The 27,865-nt window shown below is 34.0% G+C and overlaps 1 protein-coding gene and 1 non-coding gene across 2 annotated transcripts; both read right to left on the reverse strand.

The window, feature by feature from the left end:
- Nucleotides 1-2,679: 2,679 nt before the first annotated feature.
- On the reverse strand, nucleotides 2,680-8,199 carry LOC130806797 (probable disease resistance protein At4g27220). The gene is made up of 2 exons (XM_057672032.1): nucleotides 8,061-8,199; nucleotides 2,680-5,851 (listed from the first exon to the last, which is right to left on the reverse strand). Exon 2 carries the CDS (start codon nucleotides 5,848-5,850, stop codon nucleotides 2,842-2,844), a length of 3,009 nt encoding a protein of 1,002 aa, XP_057528015.1. The 5' UTR covers nucleotide 5,851; nucleotides 8,061-8,199; the 3' UTR covers nucleotides 2,680-2,841.
- A 16,587-nt stretch (nucleotides 8,200-24,786) lies between these two features.
- LOC130801418 (U5 spliceosomal RNA) lies at nucleotides 24,787-24,902 on the reverse strand. The gene has a single exon (XR_009039587.1). It is a non-coding gene; the product is annotated as a U5 spliceosomal RNA (small nuclear RNA).
- Between the last annotated feature and the right edge of the window lie 2,963 nt (nucleotides 24,903-27,865).

Below are 27,865 nucleotides of genomic sequence, written 5' to 3' on the forward strand. Positions count from 1 at the left end.
TCCATATGCATTCGACATAATTTTTATTTGCTTTGATGTGCTGTTCCCTTTTTATTCATTGATTTTTCAGGTGTCCAGTTTTGCCACAAAAGGAACAGATTTTACTACTAGGGAGATCAACATAGACCTTTTTCTTTTTATTATTTTTATCATAACCTAGACCCTCTTTACTCTTTGTTTTAGCTTCTAGAATCCATTTGGGAATTTCATTGATTTTCCCTTTTCCTCTTGAGTTTATTTTATTTTTCAAATATTCATTTTCTATTTCATAGGATTCTAATTTTGATTTCAATTTTTGAAATTCAGTGCTAACCATGTGAGTAGATATATTGTTTACATCTTTACTTAATCCTAATTTTTATTTATTTCAATATTAAGAAAAATAAATTCCTGTTTTAATTTTTCAATTGTCTCTTTCAAAACAATATTCTGATCTAGCAAATTAAAAAATCTGCTTTGTACATCTATTCTAAATGAATTTAGGTAGGACACATGATCCTTGTTTGAGTTGAGGTCTTTCTCGATTTGGAGACACTTGATATTCTGTTTATCTAATTTCTCTTGTGTCTCCAAGAGCAACTTAATTAATTTATTCTTACTGAGTTTAGATGGATGTTTAGGGAGTGAGTTATAAGACATTACCTCTTTTTCTTTAGACTCTTTATCCTTGCTGTGATGAGATGCCATGAGGCATAGGTTTGCTGTTTCTTCTTCCACTGGAGCTTCTGTCTCAGCCTCGCTCTCCATATCACCCCAAGCTGCAATCATTGCCTTTCTAAAATCAGTTTTGAAGTTTCCCTTCTTATATTGTCTTCCAACTTCTCTTGCTTTTCCCTTGCCCTTCTCATTTTTCCATTGAGGGCAATCCTTGATGAAGTGATCAGTGCTCCCACACTTGTGGAATTCAAAATTTGTCTTCAAGTTAGCAGTTCCCTTTTCTTTGTTGTTTCTTTGGTTTCTATATCTGCTGTTCCTGAAGAATTTTTTGAATTTACGTGCCAACATAGCAGCTTCCTCTTCACCAGCGTCTGACTCTTCACTATCATCCGCTGCCAGAGCCAGTCCTTTATTACGGGAACTGTCAGCTGTTCCCAAATGCAATTCATGAGTCACGAGGGAACCAGCCAACTCTTCCAAATTAAACTTGGTGAAATCTTTCGATTCCTGAATGGCTGTGACCTTAGCTCTCCAGCGTTCGTCTTGAGGAAGACTCCTAAGTATTTTCCTAACTCTTCCAATGGAACCTAAGGTTTGTTATGGTTGTGACCAAGAGAGACCAATTCATTTGTGATATTTGTGAACCTGGTGAACATCTCTTGAATGTTCTCTCTAGGTTCCATAACAAACCTTTCATATTTGGACATTAGGAGGTCAATCTTGGAGCGCTTCACTTCGCTGGTACCTTTATGGGTAACTTCTAGCATGTCCCAAATCTGCTTGGCAGTTTTGCAACCCATAATACGATTGTGCTCATTAGGACCAAGTCCACAATGAAGTAATTTAATAGCAAGAGCGTTCATCTCCATCTTTTGAAAATCTTCCTTTTCATATTCAGTGATTGGTTTTAGAACAGCTTCATTGTTGGAGTTGATGGTCGTCACCTCAAAGTCTCCAATTTCAATGACTCTCCAAACTTGATAGTTTTCGGCCTTTATGAAGATTTCCATCCTATTTTTCCAGTAGGTATAGAATTTGCCATCGAACATAGGTGGCCTTTGCGTAGAGTACCCTTCTTTCATGCATTCGTTCATCTTCAACATCTTGCTAGGGAACAGGATACTGCTCTCAGGATTTCCTGATTAAATGAGGAACAGGGCTCTGATACCATAAGTGATGTAGATGGTCGACTGGTTGTCACAATGTAGAGACATAGAGTATAACTTAATAAGACATGCAAAGTTATAATGCTCTTATTATGTTTCGTGTATGATACTAGAAAATTTAACGTATCATAAACAGCGATTTTGGTTCGAGCACTTAATTCTAGATTTGGTCTTCGTCCAAATGTTGGGGTTAATATAAGGCCTTGCATGAGCTTCCAGATATCATTTTGTAGGATTACATACTAGAGATTTTAGATGACCTCCTCACGATGCAAACACCTTAAAATTTTGATATGATAATGTCGGAAATTTAGAGTATTGTCAGCCAAATATTTCTAATAAGGAATAGTTATGCAAAGTATTGCATGAGGAATGGTTAAGCAAATATTCTTTGAGTAGATGTAATGAAGGGATGTGATACTTTGAGGATATAATGAAGGAATGTGATACTTCATTGCATTGTTTCAAGCCTTTAAATAGATACATTAAACCTTATTTATACAGATACATTTTTCAGAATTCATATTCAATTTTCTGAATTCTCCTCTTCTCTGCATGTTTATGATTGCGAACTCTACTTTCATAATTCTGAATTATTTTTCATACACACTTGTTCCTTCACATTGCTGCTTTATATAGTACTTATATAGTTTGTGTAAACCGTTTGTATCTCTATTCTTAGATATCAGAGTGATAGAATTAGGATTTTAGAGAGTTTTGATCGAAGCAGTACATGAGGATTAGAAAAAAACAGAAATTAACAGAACAATAAAACTGTTCTCTATTATCTTGTATGAACACTGATCACAAAGGGTATATATATATATATATATATATATATATATATATATATATATATATATAATAAGAAAAGAATGTAAAAATCTTGTAACTAACTGACCCAACAACCTACTGAACTAAACAGAAAACAAACAAAAAAAACTAAGTGAAAGAAAACACAGAAAATAGCATGTGAAGAAGCTGAAAAGAAATGAATTTGAAGCTGAAATGGAGCTAACTATATGCTATAATTATGGTCAATGAAGAAACAGAAGGCCTGAAGATGTGCTCTGACTTGATCATCCAATGTGAGTGATCCCCACCAAGCTTCACTGCATTTAATACTCCGTAACTTTGTAGCATTCGTTTTGTTCAAGCAAAAACTGGTAAGCTTCTCACATTCCACAATTACTACTTGTTGCAGTGCAAGCCATTCAAAACAATCTTCAGCATGAATAATTTCTACTCCTTCAAGGCTCACAAGTTCTAGTGTTTGCAACTTGGGTAATAAATCACTCTCACCAGCCTGACTCCCTGTTTCAATTACTTCCTTTACTCGACAGCATTTTTCTATTCTCAAATGTTGCAGCTTTCTCAGATTTTTCGCCATGTCCGTAGTAATAACTTTCTCAATACTTCGACACTCACACAAACTCAAAGTTGTTAATTGTGCAAAAGTACCTGATGCGACAGGGCCTTGGCAAATACAGTTACATTGTTGCAACTCGAACAAATACAGTTCCCTTAGCATTCGGAAGGCATGAGTACCGGCCACATTATCCCCCACAATATCTCTCACTGCATTGCACTCTTTCACCTCGCACACTTCCAGAAACTCCATGTTATGAATACCAAAGTCCGTGAAACATGTGACGTCCTGATGACCTATGAGTCTGAAGGCATTAGCAGTTTGAAGCACATCTTTGATTCCATCTGGGATGCCTTTTCCATTGGAATATACAAGATACCTTCGACCTGAACAATTGAAAACATCAAATGGAGGCAAGTTATGTGATTCATGATGAGATCCTACAAAGATGTTGAATGATCTAAAGTCGCCTGCATTGCGAGAAGTGCCATTCTTCCTAGAGTTACGAGTTCTAGTAAAATTTTGAAGGGATTGAATGGTTGGAAAGTAGAAAGAAAGAGCGCTTAAATTCCTGAGCTGGGCTACTTGCACGGCAATTTCTGGGGCTATTTCGTTCCACCTTGGGTGCGGAGGATTTGCTTCAATGGCCAACTCTTCCAAAAAGAGAAGTTGTTTGCAGACTTCGGATGGGGATACATCTGCACCGTTGCACTGGACATGGTTTTGGATGCTCGAATCATTAGAGAATGAGACTCGAAGGCAACGAAGACTAGTTAGTTTCCCCATCACTTCTTGTAAACCATGAATCCCAGTGTTGCGGATGTCAAGTATTTCAAGATTATTAAGCTTTTCAACTTCATCGGGCAGATGCATCAAATGGCAACAACCATTAAGATAAAGCCCTCTAAGGCTAGTCAACTCACAAATAGAGGATGGAATAACCTTGATGCCTGTTTCACACAAGTCAATAACTTTAAGGGTGGGCATACATTTGAAGAATAATGCTGGTATTGTTAATAAATTTTCATTCTTCTGGAGAAATATAGATGAAACACTTGGGCATTCAGGATTCTCAGGCAGCTCGTGTAAACCAGATTTCATCAGAGAGATCACTCTAGCGTCCTTCCATTTTTCCACAGAAGGATAAATTTCTTCATCCTTTCTGAACAATATATCAAAGTTTTGGTGACTTTTAGCCACTCGAAGAGCAGAATTTCTAAATATGATCGGCATCTTGACATATTTTGCGTTTTTACATCGATCAAATAGGCATTTATCAATCAAATTTTCCACATTCGTATTTCCTTCTTCACATGCTTCCCTCAATGTATGATCTATGCCAATCAGTTGTTCTGCCTTCCAGCATTCAACCAAATAGTCTCGATAGATGTCATAGTCTTCGGGAAAAGAAGCTCCGTAGAGTAAGCAATTTTTTAGATTTTCCTCCAACTCTTCATAAATGAGTCGAAAGGCAGTAAAAACCTCTTCCATATACTTGAGCTGACCCATATTAGGAGATTGCAATTTTGATAGCGTATTCCTCCAAAAATCTTCTGTACGTCTTCCTTTCAAATGAATTCCTACTGCCTTAATGACATGTGGTAAATCTCCACACTGTTTCAGCACTTTTTCGGCTATTGGCCTAATTCCTGGATGCTCAAACGAGTCTCCTACAACATCACGGAAAAGCTTTCGTGCATCTTCTCTCGACAATCTATCTACTTGAAAATCTTCATTCAACTCCATTGAGTCACAAATATTCCTCTCTCTTGTTGCTACTACCACTTTCCCTTGCATATGACTGCTTGAAATCCCTATGTCACAAAAATTAATTTCAGATGTAACTTCATCCAAAAGGAGCAAATATTTTCTATTTTCGAGTGCATTTGATATCAAAGTTGCTGCATGATGTTGATCATCAATTCCATCAACTTTCACATTCAACTGCTTCAAGATCTTTTGTTGTATCAGAAAAGGATCCCCCTGCTTTGGCACAGTTACCCATATTACAATATCAAACATCTGATTCTTTTCTACCTCGAAGCTTAAAGTCTCCAGAATTGTTGTTTTCCCGACTCCAGGCATCCCCCATATTCCAACTTTTGTTATGGAACTGTCTTTAAGAAACTCTATGAGCTTCTCCACATTCTTACAAAGCGTTGAAACATTGATTTTCATCGGGGAGCTCTTATGAACCCTTTCTACTGGTCGTTCTCTTAGAAACTTATGATCAAGGCTCATTCGGTCTTTGAGATCAATGACGGAATTGGTTAATTTTACAAAACTTTTGCTCAAGTTCAGACGAGTGAACAACTGACGGGGTCCACACGATCCCTTGTAAATCTCATATCTACTATTCAGATCTTTGAAATGTTCTGACTTCATTTCCACTTCTTCCAGCCAAGTAAGACATTCCTGTGTCGGTTCCATCATTACCCTGTTGAGTTCAATCTCTTTCTTCACATCTTTCTCTCGGCTAAATAGATAATTTGCCTCGTTTTCGAGTGCTTTGAAATTATGTTCCCAGTGTTTGATATAATCATATTTACGCTTCAGACAACTGTATATTCCTTTCCCAGCATCAGTTACTGGCCCAACTAGTGATCCGGCTGCTTGTCCGGCTCCTGAAGTTAATATTGCTTCCAATCTATTCGACATCCTTTGCGGATGCAGCATTTCAAAACACGAACAACATGAAAACAGATTGTAAGCTATAACTGATGATATCTTAAATTTCAAGAGCATAAGTGAAACTGTCACATTCCTATCCCTGATACACATAAATTACTCATAGAAAGCAAGAGGCCAAATATAAGGAACATAAGTAATCATTAATTTATTCACAAATTGTTGTGAGAGACAGTCTCCCCGAGAGACGCATTAGATTTATGGTTAAAATAGCACAATTAATACAAATTAAAAAGAAAATAAGAATATGGACTTCTTGTTTGAGGTTATCTCTTTGAGAGACGGTCTCTCACAAGAGCAGCCACTATTTATTTATTATCGAAAGAAAATGAGGTTGCTCAAATCAAAGTATCACTATTCATTAGGACTTTTGACAATACTTTTTATACCAGTAAAATGAACATAGGATGCTAGTTCCACACCAACAAACGAAAGGAAGTAACTTCAATATAAAATCAATATTGCTTAGAATTAAATTTACTTGATAGAAGGAAAATAGATTTATATGAATATATGAAAGCCATGAGTCGCGCTTGAGTGTTGAACCCCGTTCATTTCATCTTAAAACAGTGATATTAAAATTAAGTTTAGTTCAACATTAATTAAGTTCAGTAAAAATTAGTGTTCAAAGAAGAAAAAGTAACATAAATCAGATAAAAAATTTTATTGAGCAAATATAAGTTTATTTCATGTTGGTATTTGGGGTGCCTTGAGTCCACAAGGGACCTTGGATGAGCTTGGGACAGCACTAGGAATAATTGGTAACAATAGTAGTTCAATATTAGGTTTTTGAAGGATGCAAGAAAAAAGACGACAGTTTTTCAGAAGGAAAAGCCGAGTCAACTTTTCCAATGGCCACAAGAAAAGCCGATTCCGCTTCATGTATTGATGGCCAAAATTAGTTTGTTATTTTTCGGTTGTTTCTCCCCTGTATTTTCTAGTCTTGTTTTGTATGTGATTGGGTCTATGCATTATAAATAGACCAAATTACGTTAGTTTAGTAAGTAGCTTACATTCCCTAATCTCTCTCTAGCTATAATCCTACTTTGATCTCCCTCTAATCTATCCTCTTTTGTATTGTCCAAGAAAACCTCCAATCTATCATGTTTTGTATTGTCCAAGAAACACCATCACAGCTATCAAAGCTTCAAGGAAGCTTGTGATTCATCAATAATACATCTAGGCTAGATACTAAACATAGTCCACATTGGGTGATCAACTTTAATTGCTTGGTGTTGCTGATAGGTTTTTAATTTTTCACAATTACATTGATTCAAGAATTAGGTTTTCAAATTAGTTTTTTCCCCAATTCAATTTCAAGGCTCTAATCATTGATCTAAGCAAAGTTAGCTGTTTAATCCTTCAATTTAATTTCAATAAACCAAGATGACATGGCTAAATCACACATGAAATGAAGATAAAATAAAAGGGATTATTCAATTAACTATCTCAATTAAAAGCTTAAATGTCGATAAATGAGGCCTCGTGTTTCCTACCAAAAATTGCTTGAAAGGGAGGGTGGATGAAATTCATACACGTAGTCTTGGCTTCTAATACCATATAAAAGTATCATCTCAACCAAAAGTTGGCTCTACTACTCTATGATTATCTTTATCTTATCAATGTTCCTATTTATGGGGGTTTCTTTGTTCTTTTTTCTTTAGTGAGGTGTGAGTTTCCATGCTCAACAAGCTTACACTTTGAGTCGTCCTATATTTTTCTCCTCTAGTTTCCAACATATTAGTGGGTCACACCCATCAGCTTAAAAGGCGAGCTGAACTAAAAGATTTAAGCTTAATAGTTAAAATCCCATAATAAATTAGATACACTTTGAGATAAAACAGAAAGGGTGGGAAGGAAAGGGTAGAGAAAGAGTTTTTCTTCCAAATCATTCAATTATACTAAAGATTTGTTTTCTCAGAAATCGTTCGTAAAGAATAATACTACATTCCTTTTCAATTCTTTTTCCTCCTGATTTGCAATTCAAATGGAGGGAAAATCTATCCATCCATTTCCGTCATCCAAACAGTACATATGGGAAACAATTACAATAATCTAATTTAATCAAATTTCAATAGTTAAGCTGAGAATTTAACATATGAACAGAACAATAGAAGCTTTATTAACAACAAGAAGTCAACAAACCATCTTCATTGAGACAATGAGAAAGAGAGGAGTACCTGATCGAACAATCTGGTTGGAAATGGTGGATTGGGATAAAAGTGTGGTTTTGCTACAAAGAGTCAGCTGCAGAAGATAACTGACACTAATAATCAGAAATTAAGGAAATTGATGTAGGGATGGCGTGGGTCGGACTCGGCTCGGATTATACATACTCCGACTTTGCCTCGCATTTTAGTCGAACTTTTTTTTTTCAATCCACCTCCATTCGGAGTCGGATTATGCATACTCCAAGTTTGCCCCGACTCGGACTCTCGGACCTCCGACGGAATCGAATACGGAGTCGGATTATTATCAAACTTTATCATTGTGATATTGTACTAATGATTTAAAGCATATGAAATTAACATAATATATTTTTCAAATACAATTTAACAAAAAAAAATGTACTTTGAATTCAAGTTTAACATGAGAAATATTCCTAATACTACAATTTAACAAAATTTTCTCGCATTTTGATTTAGCGTATTTTATTTCTCTTGATCTAATTTGTCGTATTTTGATTGATTGATCTAAATAAAAATACCAAGTAGTTTTTCAAAATCGAAAATTACAATTAGTACGAGAGAGAGAGCTTGAATTAGTCACGTTTAGAGTTTTAAAGAAAACAAAATATTGTGTTAAAAGTCAAATTCAAAGTCGGATTTCCTTCAGGGTTGGAGTCGGGTCGGATTGTCAGATTTTTAATAAGGTCCAACTCCGGTCTATCTCTAACTTGGATTTGGATCATGAAGTCGGATAACCTTTTCCTCTGACTCGAATCGGATTATTTTCCTCAGATCGAGTCGGATTAGGATCGGATTCGGACTGAATTGCCATCCTTGGATTGATGTAAGAATAAGATTGATGAAATCAGGTAGCTGAAAGATTAAGAATTAAAACAGCTAATCTCTCATGGTGTTACTCTTACTATACATACATACATACATACTCCTAATTGATAAACCTACAGTCAACTTCAATAATGCACCAAGTTTCCCAACAAATGGACCCGTATGCAAGGCTGGAAATTTGATTTTTTTAGCTCTGCCTAATAGAGACTTCTATTCGGATCGTTGGCTCGATTTAGGTTTAGTTCTTTGTAGATGGTTTCAAATTAGGTTTTGTATTTGTTAGGATTTTTACAATTTTAATTTTTTTAAGCCATGTTAAAGTTAGGTAAGAGTCGTTTTTAACCCTAAGCAAGATAGATCTTAGCTTAAGGGCCAAAGCTAAAAAAGGGCCTAATACCTAAACACAATGTTGTCAAGTAGAACGTATAACACCGTTGTAAAATTGTAACTTTATTTTAACCCAATAATTATAAGTATTAACATCCTAGAATAAGTTAGCTTGTATTTTTATCAAGTGTAAATTTTAACTTCAGAACTTATTTATCAGTTGGATCTAACTGAGCCAAACCTAATATAGTTGACTCAATTTTTAAGGTCATCTTTTTTGTTTTTTACAAATATGTTTTCTAATTTTTTTTTGGTACTACAAATATTTAAGTTCGATTCTCTTTCTTTCTTTAATCAAAATTATTTTTTATAGTTTGAAAAACAAATTATTTATGCAATATGATTGGATGTTCAAAGCCTAAATTAATTAACCATTGATGAGTTATACAACTTACTTGTAGTTGAGAATTGTAAATAATAGCATGTTAAAAAAACATAAATATAGTTATCTTTTAAAAACTTCTAAAGAATAAATAAATATGAAAATCGGATATTTAAATACCAGTACATCATATATGTTTTCAGAATCGGATATTTTAGTTGGAAACCATAAATTAGAATTGGGATTTTGATAACCATGATCTCTAGCTCTTTCAATGCGGATGTATGTCATCCAAATATATACCACCTTATACATTATCACATATATACATGTAACAAGCACAAAGTAATCCATGACTGATTTGAAGGACACAACCGCGTCTTTGCATTAACTAAGCATGTACATTGTAATATAATGGCCACATCTAGCGTATTTAATACTTCTTAATGAATCCTTCAATGATTATTTTATCTTGGCTTGTTGATTCGTTATTTGTGAATGCGCCATCTTAAATATGGTATCAATAGAGCTATTATTGCTACCAAGGTAGTATTTAAATGACAAATATTAGCTCTCTACTCTATTAGTAGTCTGATTACCCATATGTGCATATTTTATACATGCACGTACAAACTTTTTTTTATGTCTGATTCAAGTTCTCGTTATGTATTGGATGACCTGATTATGTCTCCTTAATTAGGGAATACGTATTATTCTCCAACAGTGTTCATATTCATCAATTGTGGTGCAATTAACCATAAGCTTCCATTATGAACGCCTAAATATTTTCCCTTCCTAGTTTTGTTACCACCACATAATTTATTCATCATATTCTCCACATCATTTCCGTTGTGCTAGAGGTGTTCATTCGGATGATCGGGTTGGTTTCGGACGGGTGTCATTCGGTTCGGATGTATTTTGGATCGGTTATTTTTCGGCTGCGTGTTACGACGGGTCACACTCGGGTCGAGTCAGTTAGTTATGGTTCGGTTGGAGATCTGTTATTCAAGTTATTGGGTTAGCATCGGTTCGGTGTCGATTGAAGTTCGTGTCGAGTGTCAATGGGTCTCGGGTTGTCATTGGTTACTAATTGGTTCGATTTTTTCGGGTACAGATGAGGTTCGTCTTTTTTAAAAAAACAGAATTCGGCTACGTATTACTTATTACTATCAATTAAGTTCATATCAAATTAAGTTGTTAGTCATTTTTTAATTGATGACATGATTCCCTTTACTTAAAGCAAAATAGTTAAAATGCAAATTAATTAGTAATCATTATTACTTTATTACTTTTACTTATTTGACCGAAAATTAAAATTAAATAAAATTCTATCAATTTTCATCTAATTCGATTAAAAGTAGTTAAATAAACATTAACCATTGATTATTAACTATAAATATATGAAACCATGTATTTATAAAATTTAATTTTTTAAAATATCTAACACTTTATTAGATTAACTAATAAGATGATTGAATATGAGTCTATCATACTTCTATGTTAAAAATTGGTTCAGGTTTGCAGCAGTTCGATCTAAAATTCGTTCAGATTAGTCGGTTTTAGCCGGATCCAGTTCGGTTTCGAACAGATTCGGGTTGGATATGACTCGGGTCGGTCATTATTAGGTTTGGGTAATCTCAGTAACGGTTATGTGTCAGTTATAAAATTTGGTTACAACTCGGGTTCATCTTTTCTATTTTCGGTTGTCAATCGGTTCGGGTACAACTTCGGTTCAAGTACTGTCGGTTCGATAAACCTAAAAAAATAACACATTTTCGGGTTCGTTTACTTTCGATTTTGGTTCGAGTTTTCGGGTTGGGTCACTTTTGAACAGCTCTTCTTCGTGCCATACAAATAAAAAGTCAAATGCGCACATTGATAGAAGAAATGCATTAGTACAATATATTAAATGAAATAACAAATAGAAGTAAGTGGTAAAGATTGAATAAAAACTGAAAAAACATTACGGATATTTGAAGATACTTCTCATCCCAATCAATTACAATTACATTAGGATTTTGAAGACTTCTAAGAAATTTTCTGAACCTTACCAACGCCCAACTTTAGGGAACAACAACCTCATCTCTCATCAAGCAAAAAACTACCAGGTAGTTGTGTTTTGTTAGCGTCATACTAACAATCTCATATAGCGACCACTTCTTATTGTTATTTTTGTAGATGGTATCAAATTAAGATAACATGAGGTATGCGTAGAAATTTAATGGATATGATTTACCATTAGTAACATAGTCAACTATCCATAGAATCCATATGTGTCCAAACCATATGGTTGCTAAATATATTGACAATGTCGTATAGGAGACCCACCTTCCATTTCTTCACGTCTAATAGCTAGCTTGGATTTGTATAATTGATTCATGCTAGCATAAACCACTGGATAATTTTGCCTGATCAATGAAGATAAGTTGCATACTCGTAGCCTCAAGCTATCGGATAAGATCTCGAATGTCACTTGGCAACTTACTAACTTGAACACGATTATTTTTGTACACAATAAATCGATGACTAAGTCTTGATTTATCACCAGGACTCACTCTCATCTTCCATAACCTTTCTAGAGCTCCATGACAATATCAAATAAGTATAAACGAATAACCACATTTCCTAGTTCTTGATCCTGGTCGAGCCATATTATCTAAGTCATGCATCTAGCCTCTAAACCTATCATATCAATGACCATGTAGATAAAGACTCACTAAAGAATGACCCTATTTTTGCTTGTAAGACGCACGAGTAAAATAAAAACCCATTATAATAGTTATCTCGTCTGCTTAAACATGCAATTCATCTATTGATTCAAATTGCCTATTCGTGATAAATTTCAAAGAATAATTTACTTCGTTATTAACAAAGCCTCTTAAATATCCTACATATATTTATTTTAAAATAACATTTAAAATAAAATAATATTTATTAAAAAGTTACAAGTCAATCTGGGTCAAGTTTCACATTTTGTGCGACTTGACATGTGCGACTTGGCCAAGGACAAGTTGCACATTTTGTGTGATTTGTAAATTTTTCCACTCAATAATATTGCCTCAAGATTTTCGAGCTTGAATTCATACTCTATATTGTTTCAATATTGATAATTTAACATTGAGTTGACAAAGCTTATTTTAAAGAGAAATTAAAGAGAAAACATAGAAAAGAGAGGTCAGTGTTATTATGATATACTACCTCCTATTCAGCTGAATTGTCCCATTTTTTTTTGGCACTATTCACTTATCACTCTTAATTTGTATTTTACTCTTAATCTATAAGTTAAAACATAGTCATATGGGATCTTGTTTGATTTGTCTCAATACAAGGATTATTAATATCAACTTTTTATAATTTTTAATTAAGCATAATTTGAGATATTAAGAGTTAAAATGTTGCCTCGGCAAGTGTGAAAAGTCAAATGGGACAGTTCAGCTGAATAGGAGGGAGTATTATATACTGATGAACGAATATATGAATAACAATACAATGCTCTATGAATGAACAACAAAAGGACAAGTATGTGAATAGTAACTTATAGATGAAATCATTAATTGGTGATAGATTATACTATATCAACAGTGAAAGTGTTTTTACTATAAAAACTCTATCTAGTTGAATAAAAGAATCGATCAATCTTAAACATATTCAAAAATATTTTGTTCAATGTTATCTATTGCTCCCTTTATTATTCCTTAAAGTTTTCCGCAAGGAATGTTTATGAAAATTAAGAAAAATAAAATATTTTAAATTGTGGATAATTATTTTAATGAATAATAAATTTGATAGATGAAAAGTCGAGATAATAAACATTAAAAAATATAAAATAAAGTTAGTGGAAAAAAATATGAGAACCAAAATTATTAAAAAATGTAAAATGTATTGCAAATTACAGCCTTAATGTTTGATACTTTTGCGAATTACAGCTTTAATGCTTTTTTTTCAGAATTACAACCTCCAAAATAAACTTTTGACCAGTATTTAAGACAAATAAGCGGTTTTATAGAATTTTAATTTTAATCATTGGCGACGCTTTTTATCTTTGACTTTTCGTTTTTTAGTTTTAATTTTTTGCTGTGAGTTAAAATTTTTTTTTTCTCATTTAATTTCTACTTCCCCTGCCATTTAACTCATTCTTTTTTCCTCCGCCATTGTTGCACATCAATGCTTGGAGTTTTATTTTTTTTTTTCTCATTCAATTCTTTATTTTTTGGTAAAACTAAATTTCAATTTAGGAGAAACTTGATAATTGGATTATTGTACTATCAAAGAAGTTACCTATTCATAAATTTCAGTTTTATTAACCTGTATTCTTTGTAAGGATCAAAGGAATCACCACTCCAGCCTTAAGTTTTATCAGCAGCAGTAACAAAAAAAGAAATCAAACAAAAGACAATTTCCAAAACTCTAAGCCTAAATTAAGCTTTTCAAAAACCCCAATTACTCTTTGAAACTTGCTAGCATTTATATCCTTAACAGCACCAAATCTCACACCAACTCTGCCTTTTCTTTCTCCCCCTGCAGCAGTTTCCGCAAAAATGACACTGATTTTGGGCGGCAGGTCTTCTCCACGATTAAAATTAATGATGCAGCGAAGTAGCGGTTGACGTTCATACTGAGAAGGAGTAGAGAAAGAGCAATAATTGGGTACGGTAGCATCCTTCGTAAAAGGTGAATTTTCAGGAGAGTACAAATTTTCAACAGGTACAATATCCATTTTGCTTGGCTTGAACATTTTATGGATGAAGAAGTAGAAGGAGAGAGGAAGGTGATTGAGATTGAGGAGCAGAAGGAGGGATAATGAATTTGAGCTTCCATGGAGTTTCATTAATGGATTTTCATCAATGTTAAGGAAGAAGGAATTAAGTGAGAAAAAAAAATTAAAACTCATAAAAAACCAATTAAAACCAAGAAAAAAAAAAGAAAGTCAAAGGTAAAAAGTTTGTTCAACGGTCAAAATGCTACTTTGGAGGCTGTAATTCGCCAAAAAAATATCATGGCTTTAATTCGCAAAAGAATCAAACCTTAAGCTAGTAATTCGCAACTAATTTAAAAATGTATTAATAAATTTAGTGAATATTAAAATATTAACTGTAATAGAATTTGACATAGACATAGACGCTACAAATTCATTTAATATTAATATTAATAATGTCCTTTTTTAGCTTTACTAATTGTGGGCCGTGCTATGCACGCAATCCTCTAAGACATACTATCGAATTTCATAATGCTATTGTATAGCTTTTATTGATAGTAATACTAATGAAAATTTTAAAATGTTAATGTGTTACAAAGATGTGAAGAATACAAAGGCTGCAGAAGTACATTAGCAAGAGGACATATCAATTATACAAGCAATGAATATAAAATTGCTCACTTTCAAAAGGAAAATAAACAATCTATATAATGTCAATGTAGTAGTAACCCAAATAATTGTGTAAGGTATCAAGTAAAATGCCTTATAAATTTTTTTTACTGGCTATAAGAACAAAGTATATATATTCACTCGACTAATGAACTAATAACATCAAAAAGCACTTCATGAAAATTACTATATATATAGGAGCAGCAGAGTTGTTTTTAAGCATTAAGCAACTTCAAAAGTTTGTAAAATTACAAAAAGGGAACAACACATGGATGTGAAGAATAACATCACCCATAATTTAAAGTCTTAGAGGGAGCTTAACAACTAATAACAAGATTATAGTATTAGCGAAACTCTTTTTTGCTCCCATTTCATTGTAACTATCTCAAACCACGTCGTTTGTGAGCATATTCTAGGTGATTTAAGCAGCAAACCTTAGACCAAGTTTAATCGTCACCAGCCTATTTCATAAAATGAACCATATTTAGCAGATAAGGTTCGAGTTGCAACTTATATAGTGTTAAACATAAAACTTTACAAACAGTTTCAATTTCAAATTATGGTTTTAATAAATATAAAATCAGATGCATGTGTCGCGTGTGCTTCTTACAAATATAATAATGCAAAATACAAATTACAATTGGGATTTATGTTTTCTCTTTGTTGATGGCTAAATAAACTTACACAATAACACTAGAAATAAACTTGAAGATGAACTTTGTAACGACAACTGTTATCCAGAAACTTGATACTTGTTGTAGGCATGTAATTACTTTCCTTTTGTGATATTTACCCTACAAAGGTACTTGGTTTGAGACTTGAAAATTCACAACGAGATACAAATAACACAACGCACCTTTAGTACTTAGGGTATGCCACTTAATGACAAAGTGTTTGGTGAATTATAAACTTTGGAAATTCTATCAAGAAGTTTATAACTCTTTTTGAAAGAACATGAGTAAAAGAAAAAGCAAGGGTAGATTAGAATTCAAAAAGTATGTAAAAATCATCCTTCTCCAAGCCCCTATTTATACTACTTTAAGTATACATAGGGTCATAGCACATTCAATCACCCATTGATAAATAAGCATAATGACCATCAATCAATACCATTATAGCTATGCTATTCATGAGCATTATTCCTCCTCATTAAGCATTTGTAACACCAGAATTGATATGTAATAAAAGAAGGAATCCAATGCACTTAATTCAAAGTATACGAAAAATCACAGCGCTCTAATCAGACCCTAAAGCCAAGTCGGCTTTAGGTCCATTCCCAAAAAAGCCCACTCGGCTTTTCCTGCTGGACAAAAGCATTTTCCAGTACCTAAAGCCGAGTTGGCTATAAGCCCTTTATTAGGAAAGTCGAGTCGGCTTTTCCTGTTGACTCGATTTTCCAATTTTTCTTTTGTCCTATCCTTTGAACCCCTTTTGGACCTTGTATTTTTTAATGTATTTTGTCCCACTACTATTTGAAGTACTTGGTGATAATTATTTAAGATTTAATATACACTAAATGTTTAACAGTGTTGGGTGTGGTGTACATCTGCTCCTAGACGTTTCTTTTATTTCATTTAGTACTTGGATGTTGGTAAGTCATGGCCATGATGAAGCGATGGGGTTGCTACAATGGTGAGAAGCGTAGCTCTAACATCGCTATTATGTGTTGCTATTGGAATGGCTAGTGAAGATTGCTGCAAGCAACTTTGTCTTTTTCATGTTAAGGGGTTACTTTGGCTTAGTACACTGTTACAAAGGGATGGCGTACGAGGCTGTGTTAAGTTGTGGTTGGATTGGCTAGTGATAACTAGTTAATTAAACAACTTTCGGAAAACAAGATCGTTCACAATAGTTGTTTCTGAACATATATTTCAAAGTTGAAACATTATACTAATGTAGATTGTACATTGTAAAGTACTCGCTTAAGAAGAGAACATGATCAATGTATAACACTCACTACAGATCACTGCATAAATAGGTCACTTACAATCTGGTTTGTCGATTGTCAATTACTGTTGCGCCGTTGTGGCCTGTCGACGAGAACTACTGCTTGTTTCTCCAAAAATGAAAAATTTTAGAAGGAAAATGGTTTTCCTTTTCCTCTCCAATATTTTTATTAGGTGTATAATCTTAAAACCTGTCATGTAAGGGAGGAAGATGGAAAAGCCCCAGACAAAACTAAAAAACAAGTTTTTATAAAAAAATAAAAGTCAAGGATGGGTACAACTATTCCAATCAGCTTCAAAACCATCAAGCCATTTTTTAGAGTGCAAGTTTGCAACATTGGGGGAGTAGTAAAAGATATGCAAGGCATTATTGAATGACTTTTAAGTATTTGTAATTTTATAGACACCAATATCTGCTATAACATAATACTAATTTAAAAAACCCAAGTCTTTAAAGTAACAATAAAATACCATTGAGTTGTCCACCTAAATATAAATTTCCTTTAAATACAAAACTACATAATAAGCAAAGGTCTATTAGAACCAAGTCATTACCTGCTGGTTCGTATAGCTCAATGTTAAATGCAGATTTGTGTATCTAACACTCACATATGAAAATTACTTATGTAACTGTTAGAGGTCAATTGATATAGCCTCTAAAAACAAAGATTATAGAGAAGAATTAGAAGGGTTACAGAGTGCAGTCTTTTCGATGGGCAATATAAAGAAAAGCATAATTTCTTTCTGTTGAAAATCCTCCTGTTAAAAAAAAAAATAGTCTATTCCTTTATATTTGTTAGTTAGTTAGTTGAGGTTGTTAGTTGTCTTGCCATCTCACCTTTCTTGATTGTATCTTCCTATATATTCTCCTAATTTCCTCATTGTATGGACGAGAGATACAGTTCATTTCATTGATATTCTTTACTCTTCAATCTTCAAGACTTGTAACATAGTATCAAATGCGAGAAGATTTTCCACATCTATTCCGTTGTTTTCTTCTTATTTTTTTTTATTTTTTTTTCTCTATTTCCCTTAATCCTTTAATTCTTTCTTCATCTTTTTTGGTTTGTGCTCAACGTGTTCTTGAATATGGTTGTTTCTTCATCATCAATTTCTACCTCTGATAAACAAGATTCTAATTCACATACTTCTACTTCATTAGATCAAACCCAAAATCCTTCTAGTATATATTTCATACATCCTTCTAATTCTCCTTCCCTTAAACCTGTTTCTGTTGCTTTTGATGGCACTGGTTTCAGTGATTGGAAGCGCTTCATGGTCATTGGTCTCACCGCCAAGAATAAAATGTGCTTTATTGATGGATCTTTAACCCCTCCTTTTGCTGATTCCAATTATCACCAACCATGGCACCGTTGCAACAATCTTGTAATAGGTTGGTTAGTTGCATCTTTAGACAGATACACGGCCAAGAGTGTCATGTACTTCAAGACTGCCCGTGACATTTGGCTTGATCTTGACGGTTGTTTTGGTAAAACTTCTTCTTCCCAATTATATTGTTTACAAGAAAAGCTCACTAATACATTTCAAGAACTGGGCATGTCTCTTGCAACCTATTTCACACGCGTTAAAGCTCTTTGGGATGAGCTTGATGATCTATGTCCTTTGACTATTTGCAAATGCAATCCTACTACTAATTTCTTTAAAATTCAGCAAAACCATGGCACTGTTAGATCCTCAATACAGCCAAGTTCGTACCAACTTGTTAATGCTCCCAGACCTTCCAAGTATACAAGATATATATCGTATGCTTTTGCAAGAGGAATGTCACAGAGAACTTAGCATTGACCACCAAACTACTGAGCCTATAGCTTTTGGTGTTGACAGGCGCAGATTGCCTTCTAATGCAACCCACTTCAAGCATCAACCTCAAGCCAAACATCATAAAAATACCCCTTCCAAGAAGCCATATTATTTTTGTGATCATTGTAAAGTTGTTGGTCACTCTATTAATCGTTGTTTTAAGATACACGGCTACCCAAATAAATCCAAGAATAGTTCTAGTAAGAAGTATGCTGTTGTTGCTCATGCTGATAACTCTAATTCTCCTTCACCTAATGGTAATTCCTTTGGCCTTTCTCAAGAACAATTTACTAACTTCTTGCCCTATTTTGGCAAGAAAGACTCTTCTCCTTACAGGACAATTGATGATCATCTTGATGTTGATTCATCAATCAATTTAGCAGGTACTTGCTTCCTTTCTCAAACCTCTAAAAATGTTTGGATTGTGGATAGTGGTGCAACGGACCACAGGTCTCACAACCTCTCTTTTTTCTTTAATCTCAAAGATGTCTCTAATCTTCATCATCAAATAACTATCCCTGATGGTAGCAATACATTATAACCAAAATTGGTGATATTCAATTGACTAGTACGTTATTGCTTAAAAATGTTTTGTATGTTCCCCAATTCCATTTTAATTTGATATATGTACATCAACTTTGCAAACATGGTGCAGCATCTGTTATTTTTTCTAAGAGTTCTAATTTTATCCAGGACCACTTAACGAGACACTCTTTGTGAAACAGCCCAAACCAGCTGAAATAATATAATAATATTGTCCACTAACACAGCGGAAGACTTAAAGATGTTTGGGCTGAATCTGGACTATGATTCGACGATCATAGCAAACCAATATTAGAGTTAACGAACTTTTTACAAACTTAACTGAAATTTAATTATTTACAAAATATATCTAGAGCTTTAAAGTCTTAATTTACAATACCAAAATAAGAAAACGTTTACATCACCAAAAGTCAAAAAGGTAGAGATGATAAAATGGAATTATTGTCGCGCACATAGCACATAATACTTATAGTCATCACCTCCATAACGAAGCTACCCTGAAAAGAATAATGGATCTACTCCTGTAAGAGCAGGCCCCATCGAGACCAGTTAATAATAATTATTATGATTGAGTAACCCAACAAACAATGTCACATTTAAATAAGAAAATCATTTGAAAGTTTATATTTTAATCATTTGCTCATTTAGGTAAATCCCTTTTTTTTCAATCAAATTCTTTCAATTAAATTTTGTTTGGCGACACATAAAACTATATTACATCACAGTGTAACGTTAAAGAACACATCCTTTAATAAACCAAATATGGCTAAGAACTACATAAGTTCAAAGCTTAACAATTTGAGATAAATTCCTCACAAAAGACACAATATTTGTCAACCATCAAAACAATACTTAAGAGAGTATTTTAAAACATAATATAACAATAATAAGAAAATAGGGAATATTCAGTGACTGCCAGAAGTAGGCTTGATCTAACATTCTAGTAAACGGGTGATTGTCATCACCTAAAACGGCTCTTGCAAGAACTAAACGGGATCGGGGGCTCGAGGCCGATCCTAAAAGGGTACATGGAATCAAGCTCTAGGGTTTTTACACAAAACCAAATACATAGTATCCGTTGTCTAATTCCCAAAATGACAAACAATTGTAATGTTTAATACTTTATACAAAACATTAGGTAAAACATGCTTTTGTAATCTCTAAATATAATGTTAATAAACTTTATTTCATCAAACATAATTTCCGTAACATGGTAAAATTTATTAAAATCATTTTACAAAACTAATAATATTATTAAATAAACAAAATAATCAATGATTAGCTAGAGTACCAATCGACTCATCATCAACAACACATGTAGGAGCTGGAGTTACTATCAATGTAGTTTAACCAATCTTTACCCCAATCTTAAGTTTCAATACCCATTTTGATTTAAATCCAAATAATATCAACTAATCAAATAAGAACTCATAACTCAGCAATACTTATCCATAAAACCCAATTGAAGAACGAATAATAACTCTAGACACATTATAAAAGGAATACTCAATTACTTTCCAAACTGAATCAATTCCAAAATCAGTCTTTCATCACCAAAACAACATAAGTACTTCTGCACCTATAACCTTTCTTAATTTCATGAACTTATAACTAACCTCTAAATCATAACATATGTACTCCATAACCGATTCCTGAGTCAATTCGAATGCAGTACTTATAACACTTTCTCATATTAAACCCAAATCCAAGAATCCATCACTAAACTAAAGTAACAACACCTATTATTGGTTTAAATATCAATCCCAAGTTAATACTAATGTTTACACATTCACAGAAGCAATTATACCCAAGCTTAGTAACAACATTACACTCTTTTATCCACTTATATAAAAACACATGCTCACTCAAGGGCTTATAGATTAAATTACAATTAATACTTTTAAGTGATTCCAATTGGATGATAAACTAGACTTCCGTACAGTCGTAATGACTGTAAATTTGCCTGAATCCGAGTCCGTACGAAGAAGATATCGCATTTTCAAAATGGGGCAGAAAACTGGTAGCTCCTCGCGAGCCGCGACCAAACTATTCTTCATTCCAGAAACTTTTCTGAAAAAGACAGAAACTTTAACGAAGGGACTCGCGAGCCGCGACCAAACTCGCGAACCGCGAATTTCAAATTTTCTTGATCCAGAAATTTGTTTTCAGCTGTTTCACCCAGAAAAACAAAGTGTCCATTTGATTGACGAAAACCCAAAGTTTCAACAATACATTTTATACACATAAAAAGTTCAAATCACTTTGAACATTCAATTTGTACTTAAATTCAACAAAGCTTGTGGATTACCTCTATGAGCAATCTTCAATTACCACAACAAAATCAAAAATTCAATCTTCCAAAATAAGCTAACTTGATAAAGACTTCTAATGGCTACTTCTATCACCACACCAAAGAGCTTCTACTAATTACCCTAACAATCAAACACATAAATGTCAATTGAAGGTTTATCTAACCGTTAAATCGACATGCACATAGAAGAAAATGAGGGTGAGTAAGTTTAAAACCTACTTTCCAACACAAAAGAGAAAGAGGATGATGATGAAGATACTATCTACTTGGGCTCTTCTAATTCTACAACATCTAAAATAATCCAAGATGAACTTCAATTACGCCTCATACTCCATATAAATTTTGTAGAGATTGAAATTGAGCTTCAAGAAGCTTCCTATGAGATAGGGGTTTTCTATAGTAAGAAGATACTATTAAGCTCTTGAGGATTTTTGAAATTATGAGAGAAAGAAGGTGGACTTCAGATTTTTAAGTTGCTTGCTCACTTGGGGAAGATGAATTTTAACATTTTTTCTTTGCTTGTTCACTTGGAGAAGGAAAAATTCTGAATTTGGGTTTACCTATACACTTGGAGAAGGTCGGAATTCAGAAATTTGGCTTTAGGAGTGAGGGGAATGAATACACATGTATGAGAAGGAAGAAAGGGGTGGAGTGTTGGGTGAGTATGGATTGAGGTGGCATCAGTTACCCATTCAACAAGCTTTGGTGTATAAAAATACCCGTATCCTTTTCGTATAGTTTATTTTGTCCCCAAATAAAAAAACGGATATCTAAAACGTAGAAAAATTTATTTGAAAACGACAAACTTATTTTACTTATTAAAATAATGATTTTTAATGAAGAAGTTTTTATAACTGTTTCATTTTGCCTCTTGGTAAATTGCAACATGGTCTCTGTTATGTTTTGGATAATAACCAGCCACCTATGGACTCTACCAGATGGTCATCTCTTCCCCTAGCTGGTGCTGTCACCTCCAAATCTAGCATTGATCTTGCAAAAACATGGCATCTACGTTTTGGCCATGCCCCTTTATCCAAGATTGCTTTGCTTCACCCACAAGTTAATCCTAATGTTGTTAAACAACAATTTTTTGTACTATTTGCCCAGCTGCTAAGCAACATAGGCATGCTTTTCCAGTTAGTACTCGTACCACATCATGTCCATTTGATTTGATTCACATAGATACTTGGGGACCTTATTCCCACAAAACTCATTCTGGATGTTCTTATTTCCTTACTATTGGAGGTGATTACACAAAACTAACATGGGTTTACTTGATCAAAAATAAAAATCAATGTGTTAGCCTTTTAGAAAATTTTTTTCACTATGTCACCACCCAATATCATTCAAATGTAAAAGTTGTTCGCACAGACAATGCAAAAGAGTTGTGTGCTGGTGCTATGTTAAATATTTACAATGCTAAAGGTATAATACACCAGCGCAGTTGTAGTTAGACACCACAACAAAATGGTGTAGTGGAACGTAAACATCGCCATTTACTTGAAACTGCATGTGCACTATCTTTTCAGTCAAATTTGCCTTATGAATTTTGGGGTGATGCTGTGTTATGTGCTACTTATCTTATTAATAGATTACCTTTAAATGTGCTAGTAAATGTGCTGGGTAATATGTCATCTTATGAGAAATTGTTTGGCCATGCTCCTGATAACAGTCACCTAAAGACTTATGGTTGCCTTTGCTATGTTTCCTCACTTAGACAAAAATGCACTAAGTTTGACCCTAGGGCTGATCCTTGCATCTTTATTGGCTATCCCTATGCACAGAAACGGTATAAGGTTTTTAATATGCAATCTAAATGAATCCTTGTATCTAGAGATGTCACTTTCCAAGAGAAATACTTTCCATATCACAACATTGAACAGCACAATTTCGTATTTGCACATTTTTACCTTCCTACTTCCTCTACTCCTAACTTTAGTCCTACCTATCCCACGTTACCTACTGATAGTATTGCCCCTTTTCCTACTTTTCCCTATTATCCCTCACATGTTTCTACACCTATCTTGCCTACTTCTCCACACACTCCACCTCCTGACAACACAGACCCTACACATTCTACACCTTTACATGTTTCTACACTATCTGACCCTACTACTTGTCCTCCTCAACTTCGAAAATCTACACGCTTTCATAAACCCTCTTCATATCTTTCTGATTTTATCTATAACTCATCAAAGTGGTACGACAAAGTCACATATAATGATCTTCTTATTCCATCTCAGTTGCATATTGCCACTACTTCTCAATGGCATGAACCCAGTTCGTATAAGGAGGCTGCTCAAGACACTAATTGGCAGCTCGCTATGCAACATAAACTCCAAGCCTTGAACAAAACAACACCTGAGAGCTCGTTCCTCTTCCTCATGGTAAAAAATCCATTGGTTCAAAATGGATTTAGAAAGTTAAACTTAGGTTCGATGGTAGTCTTAAGCACTATAAAGCACGCCTTGTAGCCAAAGTTAAACTTATTGAGAATTCCTGATGGCTTACTAGCACCACCGAATCTTGTTTGTCGACTCAAAACTTCCCTCTATGGCTTAAAACAAACCTCTCGTCTAGAGGTGTTCATTCGGTTGATCGGGTCGGTTTCGGACGGGTATTATTCGGTTCGGTTGCATTTCGGATCGGTTATTTTTCGGCTGTGTGTTACAACGGGTCACACTCGGGTCGAGTCGGTTAGTCACGGTTCGGTTAGAGATCGGTTATTCAAGCTATCATCAGTTTGGTTTCGGTTGAAGTTTGTGTCGAGTGTCAATCGGTCTCGGGTTGTCATTGATTACTAATTGGTTCGGTTTTTTCGGGTACGGATCGGGTTCGAGCTTTATTTTTCGAGTAGTTATCGGTTACGGATAACTATTGATCGGGTCAATATCGAAATAAGTTAATATTAGGTTTTTAATTGATGTATGCTCATTTACTTACAAAAAATAATTACCGATTGTTTTATCAGATATAGCAGATAGGGGTGTCAAACAGGTCGGGTTAGGTCATTTTCAGGTTCGGATTATATATAAATGGGTCAATAAACCCTTAACCTTAACCTGACCCATTTAATTAATGGGTCAAAAATTGAAACCCCTACCTGATCTGTAGCAGATCGGATCAACCTGCTAATGACCCATTTATACTTTTTTTTAGGTCATTAAATTCATATATTTCAGGTCATTTGACCCATTTAACCTTAATTAAAGGCTTCCTCCAAAAATAAACGTATGCCACTTAATGCAGCGAGCACACGGTATTCTTTAGTAAAAGGCGACAGAATAGTTCGCTTTGTGCTCACAGCGTGGCTGCGTAAGTTGGTATGAGATCTGTGGAAGTGATTTAAAGGATTTTTCTTTTATTAGTATCTTTCATAGCCGATGTGGGACAACTTCCTTTGTTATTGAAAGTCATCTTCAGCTGACAAATCCCTTAGCCGATGTGGGACAACTTTCTTTCTTATTGAAAGTCATCTTTAGCTGACAAATCCCTCAATACATGGTAATTGGTAATATCTTAGTTTTACGAAGTATTTGGCAAATGTTGATCCGTCTTAAATTTAATAAATGGGTTAAACAGGTTTTTTCGGGTTAAAATATTCAACCTGAACCTAACCCATTTAAAAAACAGATCAGGTTGGGTTGATCCATTTAATTAATTGGGTCAAAAATCTAAACCCAAACTCGCTAATTTCGAGTCGGTTTCAAATCAGGTTAGCAGGTCGGGTCGGCTTTTGCTAGCCCTAATAGGCAGATCAATTTATTTCAATTAGTTTTTATATATATATATTCTGTATGCAATCTCTTCTGTACAGAACTTGTGTTCTTTCTTTTTCCGTATTATTAGAAAACTGAAATTGGACTTAATTTGCAAAAATTAGGTGAAAATTTGATTCGGATTTATAACAGTTCGATTTACAATCGGTTCGGGTTTGTATCAGTTCGGATTAAAAACAGTTCGATTAATAATCGATCGGGTTTGTATCAGTTCGGGTTAAAAACAGTTCGATTTTAATCGGTTTTAGTCAGATTACATTCGGTTACGTGTATAATTCGGGTCGGATTTGACTCGGGTCGATCACTGTTCAGTTCGGGTAACATCGGTTAAGATTTGTATGTCGGTTATAAAATTCGGTTGCAGTTCGAGTTCGATTTTGCCATTTTCGGTTATCAAACGGTTCGAGTGAAGTATCGGTTCGGGTAATTGCGGTTCGGTAAACCTAAAAAACTTATATTTGTTCGGGTCGGATAATTTTCAATTCCGGATCGAATTTTTGGGTCGGGTTTGTTTTGAACAGCTGTACTCTCGTCAATGGTTTGTTCGTGAATTCAAAAACCTCCTATGATTTTAACCATTTCACAATTTCATCATGCTAAACATTTGTTATGTGATTTTAAAACCTCTTTGCGAATCACGAATTTAAAAAACGAATTATATTTAATTTTGGGCTATTTTAGGGTCATTTTAAGCGAATCATGAATTCAAAAGGCAAATTATGTTACATTGTGCTCAACTATTGCTAAATTAACTTTTATTCCAGCAGTTATATAAGATCATCCGATATGAAATTGTTTCATCCATGAGCAAGAAGTTTCGTTTAATAAATCAAATCTTCTAAATCATTCAGGGCTTCAGAGACATTTGCACAGTGTTCTCTAATTTTAACTTGCCCCAATCAATCCCAGCAAGCAGATTATTTAACCAACATAAACAATAACAAGATGCACTGATGCAGCATTATGAATTCAAAAAAAAGGAAAGATAAACTACCTATAACATAATGAAACCTATATTTGATTATTCAACCAAAAAATTAAGACAATCTGAAGAACATACATTAAATCATACCCTAAACTGAAACTAACCCTAAATATTCATCAAATATAAACAAAGACCCTAAATTGATGGTAAATCTACACAAAATCCCAAAAATTAAATTCATACCCAAAATAAATGAAAAATCTAAATTTTCAAATAAAAAAATCCCTATTTTGTCATTTGAAAATCCAGAGCAAAAAAATGAATTTTCATTCGAAAATTAAAACCAAATTTTCATTAAAAAATCAATGAAAACCCTGAATTTGCAAATGAGTGTTTTACTGATGAGAGAAATCAGATGAAAACACTGAATCTGCAAAACGAAACTAACCAAACGATTTCATCAAAAAAATAGCGAAACTAAACTTGAGAAATCAGTGAGTGGTGAACGAAGATAAGATGGTGAACGAAGAGTGGTTTACTGATGAAAGAAGGGTCTGAAAATTGAAAGAGGAGCGAATGAGGAAGCAGAGAAAGTGGAAGCACATGGAAAGCAGAAGAAAGGTTTAAAAAAAGGGAATGAATAGTTAAAACTTAAAAGTTAATTGAGAGTTCATAAAAGAAAGCTAATAAAGTTAGTATATATATGGAAAGTAACTCATGTAATTTAATTTTAATTTATAAATTAACAATAAAAGAGTTATTAAAAATATCTTTAGTTTGTATTATACAAACAAAACACACATTTAGCAATATCGTATATGGTACGATTATAGATTTTTCAACTTCAACTACTTTTTATGGTAATCTAAAATATACAAGTTCGCTAATTTGTGTATTCCTTTCTAAGATATAATTCTAAGATAGCGCAACATTCTCCTCTCAGTGTTTGTACGCCTCTTTCCGGCAGCTTCCTTTTGTTAGATAATACCTCCTTCAGAAACTTTGCATAGGAAGGCATCTTCTTGATAGCATCTATGAAGGGAATGTTTATTTCAAGCTTACTCAGAACTTCTAAAAACTTCTCATATTTTTCTTTAAGCTTGCGACGCGCTAATCTTTGTGGGAAAGGAACATGAGGAACATATAATCAGTGGTGGGCTCTTTTCTCTTCTTTAGGGCAGGTGCTGGTTGTTCCTCCTTTTCCCCTTCATCAGGTGTTTCTTCCTCTATTACTACCTCTTCTTCTTCATTCTCAACAACAATCATGGGTGGAGGATTATAGGTTGTGTCGCTTCTTATTGTAACTGCATTTACATGCCCGGAGGGGTTTTTCTCGGTGTTGCTTGATAGCTGTCTACTGGGTTTGGAGAGGTTGCTCAATTGCTGCGCCATTTGTGTCATCTGATTATCAATAATTTTGTTGTGTGCTTGAATCTGCTGGATGGCACTAGAAGTATCAGCATTAATCTTGGACCGAGTGGCAATGAAGTTCTCCATCATGGACTCCAAATTTGATTTTTGCGGTGAGTTTTGTGGTGGAGGTTTTTGAAACCCTGGGGTTTATTGTTTATA

Source organism: Amaranthus tricolor, chromosome 1 (genome assembly GCF_026212465.1).
Source record: "Amaranthus tricolor cultivar Red isolate AtriRed21 chromosome 1, ASM2621246v1, whole genome shotgun sequence".
Classification (NCBI taxonomy): Eukaryota; Viridiplantae; Streptophyta; class Magnoliopsida; order Caryophyllales; family Amaranthaceae; genus Amaranthus; species Amaranthus tricolor.

Coding starts and splice junctions, on each gene's coding strand:
- LOC130806797 (XM_057672032.1), bottom strand. CDS start 5,850: ATGTCGAATAGATTGGAAGCAATATTAACTTCAGGAGCCGGACAAGCA.